Consider the following 21,639-nt stretch of genomic DNA (forward strand, 5'->3'; position numbering starts at 1 on the left):
CATGTTTTCAGTAGGTAATTTTTAATAAGAACGTCTGTGGAAGCTTGGAATCAACTTCCTATGTACTTTTTCCACTGGGAATGACACCATGTTGAGGGAAAAATCAGTTGGTGTAACCTTTTTTTTGTTTTTGTTTTTTTTCAGTGTAGATTATGGACGAAGAAAAAGAAATGCCTTTAGAATACAAGTTGCAAAAGGTAGATCTGTTAATATTGTGTCCAAGATGCCAAATTCTTTGATTATGCTTTAGCTGTTAACTCTTAACACGGTTGAACTTTTTCTTGCAGTGTTTGAAATAATCAGTAATGAAAAAGAACGTGAGGATTTGGCAGTTTTAGAATCTGAACATGTGGCAAAAAGAGCAAGACAACAAGAGAAAAATGAGTAAGAAGAATTTTTACCACTAGGTTAATAATGCCATTGCTGTTACCATTTCTTTTAAGCTTTCTGGGTTTGGTTTATTTCATTTTGGTTATTTCAAGGGTGCAGGTGGATCCTTGATTTCCCATAGGCTTGTCTTCTTCAGAAGTTACCTGTAGTTGTTGGAAACTTTTTTGGCACTGAAGACAAGCAGATATTAGAGCCAATCATGATTTCTCTGTGATGGGGAACATTCAGCCCTGAGTGGACAACCTTATGGCTTCCTTGATAGTTTTCCACATAAAACCTCATGTGTTTCAGTTCCTTTGTTTTGCTCTTAATCGGTGGCGGGTGTGAGAGATGCTGGGCACATCTGAGAGATGAGACCACCAGACAGGCTATTCAGAGTAAATCACCAGTGGGTGTGAGATTGGAGTGAAGATTTCCTGACTCCTAACCCAAAATCCATAACCTCATGGAGTGTTCTGCTTTCTCTAACCTGGGATAGATATTAAGGATCTCATGGGAAAGTAAGACACTGTTGTCAGAGGGGTTGGTTTGGTTCAGCAATTTCCCTTGGTGAACTGAATCAGGATGAACCAACATCACTTTTATATAGGTCTGTCTTTCAGACAGGTTGGCAAGTTGATCCAACTCATCACATGCTTGGAAAGGATGCATTTTTTAACTTTTCATGGTAAAAGATTATGAGCACAGGAGTCAGAAATTTCTCTCCAGCATTAGGCTACATACCATGATTATGGGGATCCACATTGTGGAAATTGCTTTTGTTTTATTTTACAGATGTCTCACTTGCAGTTCTGCTCTGATAAATTAATAGTTTTTGTCTTCCTTCCCTGTTAAGGACTACTGGAAGTGGCACAGATGACTCTGACTATGATGATTATCCAGAAGATCTAGTAAGTTGTATTTTGTTATGATTGTATTTGTATAATATATGATTCTATGTTGTGAAATTGTACTTGAAGAGTTTAAAAGGGGAGATAGAGATAAGGTCTAGTCAGAGGTAGCAATTCCAACTGAGAATCTGTGGAGCTGGAAGGAGGCTATTTTCTGAAGGGAAAAGAGGAACATGTGGTGGGGAATCACTTTTAGGAAGGCACACTGAGAGCCTGAAGAACTTGGCTGTCAAATGGATGAAGTGATTGAAAGAATTGGCATCTCCAACTACTGCCAAAAGAGATGCCTGCCCATTAACAGGAGTCATTCCAGGGTAAATTGCAAAGGCTACTGCCCTTTCATCCAGCACATGTAGGTTTATATGCAGGCATTTGGTTTGCAGACAAGTGGGTTGGAAGATGCATTGCCCGTTTTCTTCATCAGGGATAATGCTGAATTATGTTTATGAAATAGTTTTCATTGACCTCTAAGTGTAAATAATCCAAGTTAAAACCTGTCCTGTGTATTTTCTTTTTGTATGAATGTGTAAATCTGCAGTCTACAAATCAGATGAACAGTTCCCTGCTAAGCTTATACAAGAAAGGAAATCCTGATTCTGTTCCACCCACTCCAAAAAGTGACCCGGTGGAGACCTCTCCTTGTGTGAGAGCAGCACCTCAAACAAGCACCCTCACGCCAGGATCCAGAGGTGAAAGATGGATCTCTGATGGTGGCTGGTTCATTGATAAAACTCCTGATGGGAAAGACTTCTTCATTGACCTTTCTGAGGATGGGGAAGGAGAGGAAAAGAAACTGGTTTCTGAGGTACTTTGTGTTTCACAAACCCAAGGTGTTCTAAGTAGATGCATGGATAAAATTGGCCCATTTCAAGCATGTTTGTATGGAAGGTAGAAAGTCACCAAATAATGAGTTGCTTCCAGATTTTTTTGAGGAGAATGTAGTTCTTAGTATGAAGGAGGCCCAGATTAGTGCCCACGTCGAGAGAAGGATGAGTGGAATGTAGCTGTTATTTATTGTATTTGCCAGTTACCAGCTTACCTGGCCTTGGCTTGCTGCAGCCACAGCGGGTGGTCTTCCTTAGCCAATGGTAAAGTCTTTGTGACCCTGGGGAAAACAGGAAACCTCTTTTTATTTCTTTTATCCTGTAATACTTCTTCTCTCACATGCACTTAACTTGTGTTAGCACTGAATAACATTTTCTCATACCCCCTCTTTTGACTTACTAGAAATAAAAATTGTTTCCAATGGAGTAAATACACTTGTATAGTTGTATTCATCCCCAAAGTGAATTCCTCCATGGCATGCAAATAACTGGTGTCTGATTTTGCTTAGTAGTTTTGAGGGTTTTTTTTTTTGTTTTGGTTTGGTTTTTTTGCTCATTTCTATGCTCTCTTAACAAATGAAGTGACTATTGTAATTAACCCATTTAAAAGTAAGGCAAGTCCTAAGTACAGAAAAGAGTTTCTGCAAAAAAAAGGTGTAAGTTCGTCACTTGCTTGTCTTTATTTATATAATTTGTCTAAGTTAAGCATCATAGACACACATTTTGTTCTTTTAAGCTTTTGCAGAAGTTCACTGATTTGATAGGTTTTGTGTATATAATTCTGCTTTGTTATCCTAGAAATCAACAGAATTTTCTGTCTTGGAGTGTGAAAGAAAGAAGACAAAGGGCAGGAGAGCAAAAAGAAAAAAAGGAGAATTTCCAGATGTAGATGGAGAAATTGAATCCATGTTACTTAAGAAAGGTGAGAAGTTATTTTAGTGTGTTACTCCAAACAAACAGATGGTACTAGACCATGGAGTCTGTTACCAGAGGAGTATTTTCTGATGTGTAGAGAAATAACCCCAGGCAGTTTTTAAAAGAAATTTAGTCTTAATGTTGTACTAAAAAAATACTGCAGTCCTGTGTCTACTAGTTAAAAATAATATTACTCTGTGTGCTTAGCTATTTGTTTAGGCTGAGTAAATTTTGTTCAGTATTAGAAAATACATTTATACCTTGGCTAAATTTGTGTCTTTTCCTCCTTAACAGTAAGAAAGAAGGGTTCAGAGCTTTACCACCCTTCAGTGAAGTTTGAGGATGTAGGAGGCAATGATGAAACGTTAAAGGTTAGTTAAAATTTTATTGGTGGGCTACAGAATAGACTGAATAAAATGTGTTCTGAAAAATGACAGAGAAGAAATATTGCAGAGTTCCTCTGCATGGCACTGAGCAAAGCTGCTTATACCAACAGTAACAAGGTTGTTGGTTTTTCTCTGATTAATCTTTCTGTAATCAGTCATTGAATTCAGATTATTAAACAGAAGTTCTTTTATTTTGCCCTTTCTATAAGAATAGCAAATACTAATTTCTGCAATTTAAATGGAGATTTCTCTGGTTCTTAACAGGAAATATGCAAGATGCTCCTTCACATCCGTCATCCTGAGGTTTACACCCACTTAGGAGTGGTTCCACCTCGGGGCTTTCTTTTGCATGGGCCACCGGGATGTGGGAAAACACTGCTGGCACAGGCAATTGCTGGGGTGAGATGGCTTCACATTTACAGCTTCTTCCTTTTTTTAGTTCCTTCTAGAAGAAAAGAGAATAATCTTCTTTCAGAACAGACCTGAGCTTTTCATTGTATCCATCCTATTACAGTCTGAAATATGTTAATCCTTACTTCCTTTGCAGTCCATCTGAATCTTTACTTGATAGAACCTCATACATAAAAGAGTCCAAGTGACAAGGTTTTATGTGTGATTTAACTGTTTTGAGACATTCCTAGAGCACAGCAATATAGGCACAGGTGTTTGGAGAAGGGTATATATGAAAGATAATTTTGGTTAAATTTACCATACTGTTTCAAGTCTAGACTCAACCTTACCACCTTTTATGAGGCATTACATTGATTCTGTTGGGTGACACCTGTTAAACAGCTGATTTCTGAATTCCAAAACTGGACCTTGCCTTGCCTGTGTCATACTGATGTTTTCAGAGCTACTGTTGTTAATAGTTTGGGATGCTGGTGAAGTTGCTGTGCCACTGTTCCTGTTTTGGATATAAAGTTAAGGACTTTTAAGGGATAACCCTGCACATTTCTTTTTGTTTAATACAGTTGCTCCTTAAATGTTGCTGATTAAAACTTTAAATTTAGATGCATGTAAATTACTGGCTTTTGTAGTGCAGATAAGGACAGATACTGACATCTATTCCTGAAGTGTTGGTTACACCCTTCTGACATTGTTTCAAAGGTTTCCGTTAAGAAGATTTAGATGTTTTCTTTCTAATGCCTTATTGTAAAATGGAACCCTTTGAATAATTTGGTGATATTTAATGCTTCAGTAAGTATTTGTATGCTGGAAGGGTACTACATTTGAGGAAAGAAGCATGTCACAAGTGAAAAACTTCGAGATGAAACAAATTTAATGACTTAATTAAATTTTTTTTTTCTTAAATAAGAAATTTTCAGTAGTGCTCTTTCAGGCAAATTATCTTCTTTGAGCACCATAAGGTCTCTGGTGGCCTTGAGTTGCATAAATTAGGGTTAATTCTCTTTTATATATTAAATTAGGGATAGTTTTCTTTTATATGTAATTCCAAGAGCTTGAAATAGGCTGCAACAACCTGTAGCTCTACTGTGCTACAGTTTATTAAAGCTGCAGTTGTATTTATTTATTTTTACTAGCAAAAAACTTTGAGCCTGAGCTTTACAAGTATCTTACTGTACAATCCTGCACAGTATTTCTGTGCAGATTCTCCTTCTGGAGATCCTTCTGGAACAGGATCTGGGAAGGTGGGGGATACCTTACACAGTGCTAAGCAATGCTTTGTTACCCATTTTAAGTTGGAGGATGCTCCTTATCTTCTTAAAAAATTCCTAAATATTTGATTTTTTCCTTGAGTAATTTGTAGGTTTAAAACATGTCATGTTGAAAAATATTTGTCTTCAAGGACAACCAGCATTTCTAACCTCTGGATATATCATAAAACGTTCCTTATTTCTTCCAGGAGCTTGAGCTGCCAATGTTGAAGGTGGCAGCAACAGAGATTGTGTCTGGAGTGTCAGGGGAATCTGAGCAGAAACTGAGGGAACTGTTTGAGCAGGCTGTGGTAAGACACCCACTGCGAATAGCTCTGTGAATTGTTTGTCTTTCTTTGTAAAGATTCCTACTTTGTTGCTGTAGTTTGAATTGGAGTAAATGTGAGTGAGTGAATCTTTATCCTGCTACACACATGACTTGTCTCCCCTTCTGTGGCCAGAATTCCATTGTACCCTCATGATGTCACAGAGCACAAAGCTGACTATTCTGAAGCCTTGACAAAAGATGGTTCATCATAGCACTGTAAAGAGAGCAACATAAATTATTTACATATTTGGATCTGCTTGGCTTGGTATATAAAAGACAAAAACTACGAGCAGTTCATTGTGCTTTTTTGTTACAGGAGGTTTTTTCTAGTTTTGTATGACATGGAATTGGAGTGAATGTGAGAGATTTTCGGCTTTGGCAGTCTAGGTAGAAACCAGGAAATTTGGAGCAAACATGATAAAAGCAGGAGAAAAGTTAAACTCTTGCTTTGGTGTGACTTCTGGATGTAGTAGGAAGCAAAGAGAACGAGATAGGTAGAGATAATTTTAAATTAAAGAAATGTAGATTTTTCTGGTTTTTAGTATGGGGCTGATGTTTTATTTCATGTCAGTTTTCTGTTCCTGATCTCTGAAAATGTTCTGATTTTCTGACTATTTCATTTTTCTACTCTCCCCTGAAACTGTATGTAGGTATTTAAAGTATACCCCTAAACAGGGCAAAAAGGTTGATTGCGAAGCTGTTTGTTATGTTTCCTGTTCATACTAAACTTTAATTTTTAGGGATTCTTGTTAAGAAGTTGTTTAGAATAAAATTACATAGGTTATGGCAAGGAGTTTTTAGAAATTACATATGTTTTGTATATGTAGTGATCAAGGGGAGATTGCTCTAAAATACTGTTGCAGAAATAGCATGTATTGCATAAAATAAAATCTCTTGCCTTTCTGATAGTCTCTTAAAATCCCTTAAGTAGTTTGGAAGCTAAGGGGAAAAGCCGATTCCTGTTTTTTCGGGGGGCTGTGGGATCCGTACGGCCTTTCCCGCTCTGTCCCAGCGGGACAGGGAATGACCACGAGGTGGCGCGGCCGGTGCCTGGGAACACCCAGTGCAGCGGGTGTACCACGCGGGTTTTTTACGTCGGACTTCTTTGGAACAAGATTCCAGTGTTTTCCTTAAGTGTCCCTCTGCACTACTAGTGCTTTTCAGGAATATTGATGATCCTCCATCAGCTAAGCACCGTTATGTTAGTTAGGCTAATTATTAACCCATATTATTGTTGGCTTTTGACGACGTTCATGGAATTTTAGAGCACTTGTGGGAGTTTCTCGCTGCTCGTTTTTGCTCTTTGAACATGGTGGGGCTCTGTAGTAGTCTTGAAGTTCCATGACCACCCACTGCTCCTTTTGTTTCATTCGGTGTGTCAGTAATGCTACTCTTGAAATTCCACAGCTTTAATGTCACTAACAAAACAAACAACAAACCAGACCAGACCTTTCTTATGTGATTTTCATTTATGGACTTCAGCAGGCAGTCACAATGGAATATTTAGGCAAAACATAAGGAAAAACAGAGGTATGTTTAAATTTTAGACAATGTGTAGAGACACTTTAGATCTCATGCCTTAATTATTCCATAGCTTCAGATCAGTGAAGTTTCATAGTCTGGTGATTATCCAGCTTGTCAGCAAGAACACAGAATTGATCCAGGAGTTGATCCAGGAGCAGATTTACAGTAAGAGTTACAGATCAGAGAACCTGAAACATTCCTCTCTAGTCCACTCTGTGATTTTGTAATTGTGAATCCTCCTTGTTCCTTAGTCCAGCGCTCCGTGTGTCCTTTTCATTGACGAGATCGATGCGATCACCCCCAAGAGAGAAGTCGCATCGAAGGACATGGAGCGGAGGATTGTAGCTCAGTTCCTGACTTGTATGGATGGTGAGTTTCAGCAACAGCTGTGCTAAAACCAGGTTGTAATTATCAGGCTCACTGTCTGCTTCCCTTCAGTAGTGACTTGTGCTTACTGTGGAGGAGATAGTGGCAATAATTTTTCTTGTTTTGACACAGTTTGCGTGGGGAGTGGTGGGGAGATCATAATAAATTTGAAGGGGTGCTACTAGAATATTTTCACAGTGGTCTGGACATCATTGTATAAGCTTGTCTGTTGTATAAACAGAAATAATGGGGGAACCTGTTAAATTTATTAATAATTAATGAATCTGTTAATTTTAAAATTTTTGCTTGATTGCAAAATGTAAGTTTTATGTGGTAGAGATAAACAGCAGTTCAGTTTCACTGTTGATTAGTTTATTTCTGCTGATAAACTAATCACACTACTATCATTGTGCTGCTAGTAAAGAAAAGAGAGTGAGTCCCACAGATATGGGAACAAAGTTTGGACAGTGAGTACTGACTTCCTTCCTTTTTTCCCGTAGACTTGAATAATGTGGCTGCCACTACCCAGGTCCTTGTTATTGGAGCAACAAACAGACCTGACTCCCTGGACCCTGCACTGAGGAGAGCTGGGAGATTTGACAGAGAAATTTGTTTAGGGATCCCAGATGAAGGGGCAAGAGAGAAGTATGTGTTGTGAATTTAAACTTTCTTCTTGATACGTTGATAAATAAGAAAATAATGTGTAAGTTGCCATATAAATTAAGGAAAAGTACTTCATTGTGTTTAGTTCTATTTGTACCTGTAGACACCTGTAGGTCAGCACACACTGAAAAGTTGCAGAAGACATTAAGTGAGCACCTCTTTGTCTTGGCAGCTGTGCCTACATTTGGAGAAATTTCCTTTCTTGTGTGCAGATCTGCTTTTAACATTATGTTAATGGCTTTTCAAGTGCCTTAACAGTACAGATGATGGAGTCAAATATATCTTTTCTAGTGTTCAGGAAGTTAACATTCTATCTTTGGTGCTCCCTATGTAACTATTAAATTAGGAACATAAATTAAGTAAAGCTGTACCTTAAGCAGCAGGCCTGGATTCTTCCATCCCGTTCCTCATGGAAATACACCAGTCCAGGCGTGAAGCTGAGCTGCAGTCATCCTGTGTTGTGTAACTGTCCCTTTTTACTCCAAAGATTTATGACTGTTAGACAAAGTTAAAAGAAATAAATCCATTTTTGCATTTTTAATTAAAAAGGAACTGCTACTCGTTTCCTCAACAGCAAAAAACACAGGAAGTGAAGTTTGAAAAACATAGGTTATCTTGTTATGGAAAGGAAGGAAAAGTTAAAGGATAAGTTTCTTATTCTCAATTAATCATATTTCTAAGTTGAAGAGGCAAACACTTCTGCTTGCAGTATTGCCCACTTTGCATTGTCAGCACTCAGGCCATTATTCCACCCTAGGGTTTTCCCCCCTCTTTTGGCCATACCTCCATTTATTTTTTTTTTTTCTCTTCCCTCCCTTCTTCCTCCAGATTTACTGCCCTATAGTAATTGTGTTCCTCTTGGCTATGGGCAAGGCATCAGGTAGCTGGAGATAGAACTAGTAAGTCACCTGAGGAGAGTTGTGATTCTCTGATAGTTCCTAGGAGCACGTTAAAATTATGATATTCCCAGAAACAGCAGTGTTGAAGGACAGGAGTTGTGAATGGAAGACCATCGTGGTGTGTAGAGGTCATTCACAGGTTGGAGTGGAGTCACAGGCGTTCATATTACTGTTTGTTTGTATTTGTGTTCCTGGAGGTGTAGGCTTACAGGGACTGATGATTTTCTTTTTAAAATTCTCGTCTCCTCCTACTTTCTGTTTTGTTTTGTGGAAGGCATGGTGGTTTGTTCCTTTATTTTAAAATGGAAGGGTTGCATAGACCTTCTGAGTCCTCACAGTGTGCTGATTTACCAGGTGAGTCTTGCTGAAGGCAAGACTTGAAGTGCTTAGTTGTGGTTCTGCAGCCTTAGAGGGTGGAGTGAGATGAGAAAGTGTACGTGGAGATCTTGCTTTATCTGGTGTTTCCTTGTGAAAATTCAGAATGAGCCATTTGTCGTTCTGAACTGTTTACACTTCGACTGGATTGACTACAGCTCTTGTCAGACAGGTTGAAAAAATCTTGAGAAACAGGCTATTAGCCCTAATAAAGATTGAAAGGAAAGATGATGGAACTTGCTACTGAGGAGGGAAACAGATAAAATATATTATAGAGTTTTGAAGAGTTTAATCACTTGTTTTTTTCATAACTTTTCTGTAGCTACATTATTTGATCTAGAAATAATTTGAATTCGTTTTTATTGGAATTAGAAGTATGTTACTGATCTGGACTTCTTTGGTTTGTGCTGCCTTTAAAAAATGTTTTCCCAATGAAGTGGTATTTTGCTATTGTATTCTTTTATTCTGCTTTCAGTGGTAAGGGAAAGATACTGAAGATTAAACCAGAGCATCTCACACAGTCTCATTTCATTTGCTTCTTGCAGACTAGCTTGTTTTGGATGTTCTTCAATAAATAAATTTTTAATAAGTGGCATGGAACAGGCAGTGCAGGCTTAGGTTATTCGGAATACAAGGTTAAATGTATCAGTGGATAACTCGTGGGCATCTCTGTGGTACACTGAGACCTAACCTGTCAGTTTTGAATATAAATTAGGGTTCAAAGGTGACCTGTAATACTTGGGTGACCAAAACCACTGATTAGCAATGCTTGGTTGAGGCTGTTGGTTTTTGTTTAAGAAGTGTCAGGAAGTTTATAGCACGTTCTGTGGGTTTCAGTGTTGGTTACTTCCTTCTTGAGCAAAAACTTGCCACTATGCTACCTCAGTTAATGTGGACTGAAAGAGACATTAAATGCTGACTGTTTTCATAACAAATCAACCAAGTAACAGTTTTTTCTCCAGCCTTATCTTTTCTTTTTTCTTCCCCTTACTTGATCAGAATTCTTCAGACTTTGTGTCGAAAACTGAAGCTCCCGGAGTCGTTCGAATTCCGTCATTTAGCGCGGCTGACTCCGGGCTATGTGGGGGCTGATCTGATGGCCCTGTGCCGTGAGGCAGCCATGGGCACAGTCAACAGGGTCCTGATAACATCTGAGGAGCACGGGAGGAAACTCACACACTCTGGGGGGAGCTCAGCTGAAGGAAGCCCAGGGACAGGAGCAGACACCCTGGTGGAAGAGGGCACCAACCAACCAGAACTTCCACCTAAGGTATGTGTTCCTTGGAGCGTGTTTTTAACTTCTGAAGAGTTGAGCCATTTTAGACTTATGAAAGTCATTACTCGTAAATTCTCAAATATCCACAGCCAACCTAATATTAAATTTTGATTTAGAAGTGTCAGCTTCTGAGGCAGGAAGACAACTCCTAATGACCCATATAATGGGTCTGGAAAAGTGGATCCCAAACCCCAGTCCTCCTAAAAATTATGTTCATGTTTTATACAAGGTGTGTTTTTTCCCTGGGATTTTTTGTTTTGTTTGTGCTGTGTTGTTTTGTCTTCTAGCAGAGCAGAGTTTCAGAATGGCTGTATCTCTCTTCAAAACTGTATTGACTGTAACAGAATTTTAAAAGTATTAGACTTGCACTGAGTATTTTGCACTAGCTGTTTGCTGTACCCTCTGTGAAATGTGGTGGTGCCTGGGGCTCTTCCCTGACCTGGTAGAGTTACAGTAAGAGCTATACAAGTATTTATGCAGCCTTTGTTTGCCTTCCAGCTATGTGATTACTTGAGGTAAAGTCACATGAGGTGTCTAGTACCTGTAACAGGTTTGAGGAAGAGAGGAGCTGTTAATGTGCAGCACAACTTGAACTCTGTTGCAGAAAATAGTATTTCCAGTGCCAGAATTATTCTCTGGCCTAAGTAACACGAAGGCTAGTGAAGCAGAACAACTTTATATAGAAGTCCTTGGTCCTACTTCTCAAAATTTGGAGTCTGTATATGCCTTCATTGTGTGCAAGCCTCCTAATGATTTGTCTGGAGATAAGAGGGCTTAAATGCACATTGTGCTCAGATTCTGTTTTTATGAGGGCTGTCAAAGAGCACTGTTGCTGTGATGACAAAAATCAGTGTAAAAAGCTGTGGTAAGCCTTTGTACTAGTGTAACATAAGCATGGTGCTTATACCTCCCGGTGCTTCCTGGGGCCTGCTGTAGCCAAAAGAAAGTGGGGAGGGGCAGGTAGTTGGAGCTTTTATCAACATCACCATGATCAAAGGGGTCATTGAGAATGAGGAAGTCTAATCCTAGCAAAGCCATGTTTTGATAGCTGGCAGGAGGTTGACATAGTCTGATACAGGGTATTGTCATTAGAACCCTTGTATTATGTTTATAATGGAAAAATAAACATACAAAACCTTTAAATATTGTTCACACAATTTGAGTAAACAAACCCAGTGGTCTTGGCTATTTCAGAGTTTCTCTCAATGGCTCTGTTAGGAAGAGGAGGCAGGACTTAAATGGAGTATCAGGCATTCTAAGCACTTGTATTTCTTTGTGGTCAGTTGTAGAATTATCCTAGCTGAAATTGATATGAAGTGATACTTTTTCTTTATACTCCTGTAGGAAAAACGTTGAAACTTAATAGAGTTTTTACATTTATTTTTTCTCCCTCTATCTTATAATGAAAATCCTAATACAGTTTTACTTGTAGTACAGTACCAGTTTACTTTGATATTGCCTTTCTGTGTTAGTATGGGGATGCATTTATGTTGTGAAGATCTAAAATTATTTGATGGAGTATTTTCTCAGTTCCCAATATGGAACTGATTGGAGAAATTGGAATGTACCTCCCGTGGTCACTGTGGTCTGCAACATGGGGCAGTGCAGAAAAGCATTACCCTGCATCTCTGTCCTGTTTGCTCAAACTTTATCAGGGTCTGATTGCAGGATCAGGTCCAGCCAGGTTGAGGAGGTAAGTTGTCTTGAAATCAGATGGTGTTAAATGAAAGTGGGTGTTCTAGAGTGTTTTTAAGAGTTTAAACAATTTATACAAAACTGAATATTCTGCAAATTACTGGAATTGTGCTGTCCAGCAGTTTTTCACTTTCTCTTGAAAGGAGGTTCTTATTAAAATCAGAATTAATACATATAAATAATACATATTTTGGAAATTTCAGCATGGAAATACATTTGTCCTAGTCAGTGTGGGAGAAGCAGTAGGAAGAACTAGAAGGCAAAATACATGTTCTAGCTCATTTTCTGTGGCATCTAAATCAAGATTTTAGGCTCAGCTCAGTGCTTTCAAACCTGTTAAATGTGCATGAAGCTTCCCTGAAACATTTTTATAATGAATAGTAATTGACATATTTTATGTGTATTGTACATAATAAAGTGATTGATAGTTGAAGTAGGGCTTTTTCAAAGCCCATTAAACAGTTCTGAAAGTCTAACCCAGTTGCATCATCTTTTTCTCTCCCTTTCCCTGTGCCTTAAGGATGAATTGCAGAGACTTTTGGATTTGCTGAAGGAGCAGGCCCCCTTGCCTGAGGAGCAGCTGCAGAAGCTGTGCATTGAGATGAATGATTTTATTGTTGCACTGTCATCAGTGCAACCCTCTGCCAAGAGAGAAGGCTTTGTCACAATCCCTGATGTGACATGGGCGGACATTGGAGCCCTGCAGGATGTTCGGGAGGAGCTGACTATGGCAATATTGGTATGTCCTCACCTTCCTTCCAAAGAGATTTTGCATTGCCCCCTATGCAGGAAGTAAAACTGTCTGCTTTCAATATTTATTTAAGGTATAGGGGGATTTTGCAATATCTTTATTTAAAACAGTCAAGCTTGTATAATTCACTTCAGAATTTGTTTCAAGTCTGGCATTTGTATTTAATATTTTGCTTTTTGTATTCATGTTTTCAGTGTTTGTATTGATCAATCTTTAAGTATTCTAGAAGTTGTGTTCCAATAACCTTGGTTATGCAACTGCCATACAAAGAGCTGGGGACTGCTTAGCTGGAAGCTTAGCAATCTTGTTGCCAGAGGGAAACTTAACACCTTTAGGTAACTTTTCCATCTGAATAAGGATTTTTCTTCCATTTAGGGGTAATTAGCAGTGGAAGTTACTAAAGTGCTGATTGAATCTTTATTCTTTTAGTCTATAAAAAATTGGAATAAAGAACTTGCTATGAATGATTTTTCATGCAGCTGTAACTAAAATGAAAATTTTCTTGTTTTCTTCATGCCAGAGATAACAATGTAATTTCTTTTTAGGCACCTGTGCGAAACCCAGAGCAGTTTAAGGCTCTGGGCCTGACTACTCCAGCTGGTGTCCTGCTTGCAGGGCCTCCAGGGTGTGGCAAAACACTCTTAGCTAAGGTAATGCATTTTCTAAACATCATTAAAGTCACTGGAGAATCTTCTCAAAATGGATGTTTTTGTAGGATGAGTCTGGATCATAGTGCAATAAGTTGGCCTTTTGCACCACATTTCATCAGAAAATTAAATTTAGGCCTTTGTGCTTAAGTTATTTGATTTTTCTTGCATAAAGTTACACCAGCACTTCAATGGAGAGGGAATTCCTGCAAAACTTGATGGAGTGAAGCTGGTTAAGGAAAAAGTAGCAAAGATGAAACTCTGTTGGATAACCACTCTATGGGATATTTTACTGTAACTAAATTATATCTTTGGGAGTACTGTGCAACTCTTACTGAATAGACTTTTGTTTTGTTTCTTGAGCATTTCAGTTCTTACCACATCTCCACATAAATGCAGATAACCATGCAAATTTCAGATTGTTTCTCATTTTGTCTTCAGGTGCTCTCATGGAGTTGAATATCTCTTTAACTCCCATGATTATTGGACATTCTTTAGCTGGTGTCTGCAGTGGGGTGTGAATTTGGAGCTACCTCATCAGAGAGGGAGAGAGAATACATTGCTAAATTCCCTGCTCCCCTCCCACTCTTAATTGCATATAATTATACTTTGTACTTTTTCTGTATTTTGCAAACAGTCGCTAACTGTGTTCCTCCCCTTATATTTGTTTGTCACTCCATGGACAGAACTGAAGCAGACATGATAAATCTTTGTGTGTTTTATATATCTTTATCTATATGGCTTTCCCTTTTTCACAGGCCGTGGCAAACGAGTCTGGGCTGAACTTCATATCTGTCAAAGGTCCTGAGCTGCTAAATATGGTATGTGCTAATCGTGGGGACTTTGGTTATTTATGGAATTCTTGTCCAAAATGTGGGGCAAGCAGAATTCCTGATAATTACACAACTGGTACTGGTGCAGCTGAAGTTGTTATTTAACCTCTCTTTCTCCTTAAAGTTTAGCAGAAGTTGTTCTTGTGAAAAGAAAAAAGTCACCTCTGTAGCTTAAATATTTATCTTAGTTTAAATTACCTGGCAGGTGGAGCCTTCTTGACTTGAAGTAGGGTTTCTAAATGACCACATACATACATCACTGCTTTTCTGTAGCATGGAGATTTAAAATGTCAACAGATAAAAGTGCTGTAGTTCAAATTTTTGAAGCCCTGGACTTAGAAGTGCTGTGATGTAACTTCAGTCCCTTTCAGAGTCAAGAGAATGTGTTGAACTGAGCAAGGTGGCTCCAGCTCCCATCTGGGGAGGCCATTATCAGTAATGTAGAAGTTGAAACCCACCCACTGGATATCATTGATCTCTTCCCAAACATTTTTATATGTCTCCTTCAAGTACTGATACAGGCAGGAAATGCACTTAAATTCATGAGGAGCCAAACTTCTTTGTGGAATACAGAGAAAATGGTTGGCTGTGGTTCAGAGTCTGTGTTAACATATAAATGTATCAAAACATGTTTGTTTGGAAAAAATTAAGTGTTTGCATTTACAACTTCACAGCCCCTGTTCTGACAATTCAGCATTCAAAGTGAAATTCTGGCTGACTTTTCAGTTCCCTACCACCAAGCCCCTGTCTTCAGGCAACAACTCTATGAACTTCAGATGTTCATTGTGTTCACATTGCTCACTGGGTTTGTTTATTAACTGCTGAACAACAGGGTCCTTAATTAAGACTGTATTTGTTAATTCTCATCACCAAAATGATGGCAAGTTAGAGTTATTGCCCAGAAAAAAGGAAATCTGTTAAACTCTTAATGTACTGCAAATTGTCAAAAGTCAACTAGTGACAGTTCCCATGTAAATCACAATAAGTAAGGAAACAGAGGTAAGAGACTGCTGTCAGGAAAAAAAAAATATTAGTAGGCTGCATTTCTCCCTTGCAAAGTACCTTAAATAGTGTTTAAAACTAATGATTTTTTTTTCCCAAGCAAAATCTTCGTGTCTTACATTGAAACAATGTTGTTTCTCTTATTTTTTAGTACGTTGGTGAAAGTGAACGTGCTGTACGTCAGGTGTTCCAGCGTGCCAGGAATTCAGCCCCCTGTGTTATATTCTTTGATGAAGTTGATGCTTTGTGCCCTCGGAGATCTGACCATGAAGTGAGTCTGCCTTGAGATACATCCACAAATAAATACTCTCAGTCACAGCTTTTGGGACATTGCAGGCAACAGAAGTACCCAGAAGGGTGTCTCCCAAGAAAATCAATCTACTAGGCTTTTATTTGAGGGAAATATGTTGGTCAGGTTTTATAAAGCTTAATACTTCTTTTCATATGCATATATAGAAAAAATATCCAGAAAAATTCAGGTTAAGCTATTGAGTTTGGTTATAGGATGTCACTACTATGGAATTACTATTTACTTCTCAGTAACTCACCTGCTTAAAATGTTGTTTCACAGGTTTCGATATTTAAGAACTCTTTTCCCTCAAAAAACTAAATATTGAGAAATGTTGTGTCTTCTTGAAGAGGTAGATATCCAAAGTACAAGTATTTATTTGTACTGCTTTAAGTGAGTCCTTCAGTTTTGATGGGAAAGAAAAGGTTTACCACATGTTAAAATACGTGGGAAGTGTGTTGATAGCATGAATTTGGGGTGGAGGCTTACTAAGAATATGAGAGAAGGAATCCACAATGCAGCTACATTGAAAGTGTGAAAAAGAAACTTTTTCTCTGAGTGATATTTCAGTGCAGGGAATTAGTAGTCTTTTATTTAGAAATGTTCATGTTCCCATTGTTTCTTTGACTGTTGACAAATTTCTCCTTCCAAAGTCAGGAGCCAGTGTGCGGGTCGTGAACCAGCTCCTCACAGAGATGGATGGGCTGGAGAATCGGCAGCAGGTTTTCATTATGGCTGCCACAAACAGGCCAGGTAAGCACCCAGAAGCCAGAAACAAGAAATCAGACATCCTTTGTTCTCTTTTAATAAAATCATGTGTTCCTAAATATTTGAATTCTGTAACTAAGCCTGTTCTGTACTTAAAATTACAGAGTCTGCACAAAATCCAAAGCTTTTCTGATCAGTTTATCTATTCCATGTTCATGTGGTATTGTGAGATAAAGCAATCTCTTTAAAATGTGTCTCACTTAGCACCTGGTACCATTGCTGTTAAAATGCTTTGAAGGACCTTTGACTGGTATGGATTATCTCCTTGCAATGTAGAAGCAGAAAAGAGACCTAAAATGTTTTTTTTTTCTTTTTTACTGCTTAAATTGGTTTTGTATCCAAAGCAGCCTTACAGTTTTCTGCTATCTGTTTTTTTTGCCATTAGACATCTGTCTCATGTTAAGTCATTTTTCTATATGCTTATCTTTTGCTTCCTGGGCTCTATGTTCCGTACTAGACTCTATTTGGAAGTCATTCTCCTGTTTCTTCATGTTCTGTCCAGCTTGGATATTGACAGCTGTCTTTGCTCCCTCACTGGCTTTTCAGTTTTTGGTAGCTCTTGCAATTCCAGCAGCATCTTCTCAGTTAATAGCCAAACACTGATGTCTGCTATACAAACATCGTGTTTTACAGGCAATTTTCTATCTCTGTTTATCAGTTTGTTTTGCATTATGGAGAAGTCTTGTGTTTTATACATAGCAAGAAACTTGTCTTTCCTGAATTTGAATTCCATGTAGAAGCTGTGGTTTGTAAAAAAAGGAATTTGTTGTTGGTTTAGAAGGAAACAAGCATGAAAGTTTGCACTTGCTTGGTTATGAGCATTTTCCTGAATATTGCAACTGAAATGAAATACAGGGTTACAAGTCTGTCTTGGTAAAACCATACTGGTGTGGGTACCAGCATTCTGGAAAGAACATTTGCAACTAGTACAGGTATTTGGCAAATTCCTACTTACAGTGAGACACAGTTATTTCTTACCTGCATGTATTAAGTAAGGACAAGATGCAGAGTTTTGCTGATAAATGGCTTAACAGGATAAATAGTAGCATAACTATTTTGGATATAATTTGGAAGATGAGAAAGTTAAAATACTTGATGCTACTTGTGTTCTATAAAATAAGGAAAATTTGGTCTGAAATCATCTATCATAGGCAAATATGAGGCGGGTTTTTTTTCCCCAATGATCAAAAACTCCAAAGATTTGGAGGAAGATTTTCCTATATCTTGAATTCTTTGCACCATGACAGACTTTCAAGCCTTCCACGTGGTAAAGTATGAGCAGTAGGGGCTGAAGTTTCTACCTGCTTGTACAAACTCTTTGACCTAAAGTGGCAGGTTTTCCTGGCATGAGCTTGCTGGTTCTGAGCTATCTAATGCAATGCAGAATAGAAGATAAGGTTATGCTATGTATGGATGCAGCTGGATGTACCAAGAATGTTGGTGGGAGTGCCATGAAGTTGCCTTAGGAAAGAGATCTCTCCCCAAATTAGTTGTGCTATTGCAAGCATTTGTATCAAGCAGCCCTATTTGGAAGTGTTTCTCAAGGGCTTCATATCTAATTACTGACTTGTCATTATCTCTGACTGGTAGCTTGGGCTGGGAATTCAGCACTTTAGAAGTGAGGACACATCCAGTTGTACTTCCTGCAGTGCCTCCTCAGCCAGCTGGGCACAGGGCCAGTCCATTTTTGGGCTGCTCTGTTTTGTCACTGTTTTGAGCTAAGGATTCCTCTCGTGGAGGCAGCTGAGTGCAAGCACTCCAGCAGCTTCACCAGGGCCAGGCTAGGGTAAACATTGCTCAGATGTTAATTGCAAAATATAAATATTTATGTGTGGCAGGTTTGTCCTTATTCCCTGATTTAGGTTTACACTGATTCAGTGCTTGTTTACAGGTCTGCTTTTCATGCATATGTGAGATAGACTCAAGTGCAACTGTTAATCCCTCTCTGTAGAAGCCTTATATTGGATGCATTTTTACTATTATGTGGTTGGAAACTTACCTCTGGAATTGAGGGCAGCTGGGAAGTGTGTAAGGCATGAAACCAGCAGTGTATTATTAGTGACATTGGTGAAAAAAGTGGATTTGATGTAAAGATGCCACATGTAAAGAAAATGCAAAAGCAGGGATAAAAAATACAATTGATTTCTATTTAATGAATTTGTAGATAAATTTATATCCTTTGATTTGGTATTTTTATCTTGATAAAGATACAAGAAGTTGTTTTGCCAACATTAATAAAATTATTTTTTTCAGCTGGAAGATTAAGTTTGGATAGGATGGATGTCTTGCTTCAGAAAGACTGTGTGTATGAATAACATTTTGGATAGGTTTAGACCATAAACTTTTCCTGTGATATCTGCATTTGTCAGTATGAACAAATAGAGTTTCATCAGAACAATTTCTACTAAAATTGTGTTAATGTTGGGGAAACTGGTTTGTCTCTCCTGTAGTTAGTTTATTCACTTTTCATAGGGTGTAGGAGGAGTTCACCAAATGGAGTTTTGCTGCTGTGGTGTCTGAAAGGAGCACAGTGAAGTCTGTGCTAGTAAAGCAGTCCTAACCACCTTAAGAATGCAAAGCCAAAGCAGAGACCTGTAGGACAGGCATAGCTTAGACTGGCTACTATATTGAACTAGTTCCCCCAAACAATTAAAGTTGTAGTGCCTGAAAAGGTTTTTAAATCTTTGTAAGAAAGATTTTTCTGTCATAGTTTTGGTGAGTCGAGGTGCTGCTGGGGAGGGGAGTTGTGTAATATAAATCTAAATAATATATGTGTCCCCAGCAGAACTTCTGCAGTCTTCCAGTGAGCCAGTGCTGTGAAGTGTGAGATCTCATGGTTTTTAATCCATATTAGTATAATTTATTGGGAGAGAAAATGGCTTTTCAAGATGCTTCTTTTTTTAGAGTGATTGCATGCATGGTAGCTTTGATAGTTGGTGGCTGGTACTGTTCATGACTGTTGTGTTTGTTGTCAGCATTGTAGCCTGAAATCATTATGCAATAGGAAAAGCCTTCTCTCATAAGTTCTTATTACTGTTGTTGTTATTGTTATTATTATTGTTGTTGTTATTATTTAGGAGTAGTTGCAGTTAGGATAGCCGTGGCTCGACCACTTTTGGCATCAGGGTACGTTCCTGGCACGTTGTTCCAGTGAAGTGTTGGTACCTGGGACAAGGTGTTACTGTGAAATGATGGTGATTTATACCCCATGGCTGAAGACTGCCAAATTCTCTTTTATATAGCCTTTAAACACTTGGAAGGCTTTAATTCCCATTTTGGCAAAAGAGTAGGCACAATAGATTGGTTCCTTTGTTTTTCCTCTGCAATCCGAAAATAGTAATTCTTATTCTGGCAGTGCTGAACAAAGCCTTTGATGTGCCCTAAAAAGCAGGATATTTATGGTTTTTTTGCACTTACTCAATGACTTTGAATGTCCTCTGCAGACATTTCTTGATTCCTTCTAAATTAGCAGGGATGCAGTATTCCCAACTCAATCTCTTTCCACTTAAATGCAGAATCAATGTCAGACATTGTCTGAAGAGGATTAAACTTTTGAAGCACTCAATATCATTAGAGAGAGAGGGGGGGAAAAATAGAGGCAGAAATGTCATGTCTTGTTAGCACCTTTATGGGTCTGAATTATTATATTCTTCTCCAGCCTTCTTCCTTCCCCAATTCAAGAGTAAATACTACACAACTGTCAAACACTACTGGTGAATTAAATCTATGATTGCCCACAATTTGCTAGCTATCAGTTTGATACTGCTGCTTTCTGCTTTTCTCTTACTTCCCCAGGCTTTGAACATTTATAAACTCCTTAGAGAAATGCTGACCAGGGCATCAGCAGCATTTCCCCTGGGAGCTATGGAACTGTGTGTAACGTGGGGAAAGACAAGACAGTGATTTTAAACTGGGCATAAACTGTGATGATGTCTTGCTTTTATTCATGGCCTCTTTCTCTAGATTTCTTAAATTAATTCTTGCAACATTCCTGTTCTGCTGTTACCTTTGAGCACAGTCCTAGTTTCAGTGAGTTCTGTTTTTGTTAGCAAGTTTATTTTCATTTTTTTTAGAGCTATTCACCTGAACCACGTGTTTTGAAACACAATAAAAATAATCACCAGTCTTTAACAATAGTTACAGTTTGGGTTTGGGCATTGTTTATGTTTTTACCTGTTTATACATGTTGCTGAATTAAAGGCAAGATAAGATCTAAGAAAAGCACTTAATACGTGAGGCATGGAACAATTTCTTTCATAATAGTTCTCATTCACACAAATGATATTTCTGCATTTCAGCAGCCTTTGAGTGTTGTGTATCTTTCACAGTAACTTCAGTTGTTAAGTGCAGCATTCAGCTGGAGTCTCAGAAAACCTTTTTGGGCTTCTGAGCCTGCATTTCAGAACATGACAAATGGGAGGGCCTAGATCTTGTGCACTTCAAATATATTTTTAAAAGCTGGAGTGAGAGAGTGGGAGAAGTTTGATGGACTCACACAACAGCTGTCATTGTTGGAATGCACTGACCTTCTGTAAATGTGTTTGGCTCGTGTACAGTGGAGATAAGACATAAATAATCAACTGGAAATGAATGTGGAACTAAGAGATTCTAAGATAGAACAACATAATGTCACTGTATAGGAATTAATGCACAGTTACTTTCAATGGAACGTAATGATTCTGTAAAAATTTGCAGTAGTCTGAAGAGCAGTGTAGCAAACTGGAATGTGACTTAATTCTCTAGAGGTTAGTGCCTGTTTGTACCTTTAAAAACAAAGCAGGGAATGGAGGTACTGTAAATATCTTCTCATGTAATTTTGGCAAATCATTTGGCAAATTATACTACTGTCTTCTAATGACAGTCAACACCATTGACCACCTCAGAAAGGCAGGAAATTATTAACTGGACATTTCTCCCAATAGAAGTTTATTCTATCTGTGAGACAACTGCTTGGAAAGGGAGTGCTGTGTTTTGTCACATTTCCATGCTTCACTTTTCTTCCAGCTTGAGGGATAATAATAGGCTTTGAAAGAGGTATCTGCAATAACTACCTTAATTTCAGTAAAATGGTAAATGTATCTAAAATGGGTTGACTCTCTTCTGTTTAGGTAAGTTTTAAGATAATAGATATGAGAGAGTGTTAGAATTTACCAGGGTGGAATG

At 38.3% G+C, this 21,639-nt stretch overlaps 1 protein-coding gene across 6 annotated transcripts in view; it reads left to right on the top strand.

The window, feature by feature from the left end:
* NVL (nuclear VCP like) overlaps positions 1-21,639 on the top strand; it is a 37,450-nt gene that overhangs the window by 2,461 nt on the left and 13,350 nt on the right. For 4 of the 6 annotated variants that reach the window (XM_014877396.2, XM_088161133.1, XM_088161134.1 and 1 more), the window contains 16 exons: positions 145-197; positions 288-384; positions 1,226-1,280; positions 1,819-2,085; positions 2,903-3,026; positions 3,314-3,390; positions 3,670-3,804; positions 5,270-5,371; positions 7,164-7,281; positions 7,779-7,923; positions 10,215-10,485; positions 12,707-12,925; positions 13,483-13,587; positions 14,343-14,405; positions 15,571-15,690; positions 16,362-16,461. In XM_014877396.2, the coding sequence (XP_014732882.2) occupies positions 145-197; positions 288-384; positions 1,226-1,280; positions 1,819-2,085; positions 2,903-3,026; positions 3,314-3,390; positions 3,670-3,804; positions 5,270-5,371; positions 7,164-7,281; positions 7,779-7,923; positions 10,215-10,485; positions 12,707-12,925; positions 13,483-13,587; positions 14,343-14,405; positions 15,571-15,690; positions 16,362-16,461 (2,051 nt within the window). The remainder of the gene's footprint in view (positions 1-144; positions 198-287; positions 385-1,225; positions 1,281-1,818; positions 2,086-2,902; positions 3,027-3,313; positions 3,391-3,669; positions 3,805-5,269; positions 5,372-7,163; positions 7,282-7,778; positions 7,924-10,214; positions 10,486-12,706; positions 12,926-13,482; positions 13,588-14,342; positions 14,406-15,570; positions 15,691-16,361; positions 16,462-21,639) is intronic. The other 2 variants (XM_088161135.1, XM_088161137.1) reach the window with 1 other exon arrangement.

Source organism: Sturnus vulgaris, chromosome 3 (assembly GCF_052056855.1).
Source record: "Sturnus vulgaris isolate bStuVul1 chromosome 3, bStuVul1.hap1, whole genome shotgun sequence".
Taxonomy (NCBI): domain Eukaryota; kingdom Metazoa; phylum Chordata; class Aves; order Passeriformes; family Sturnidae; genus Sturnus; species Sturnus vulgaris.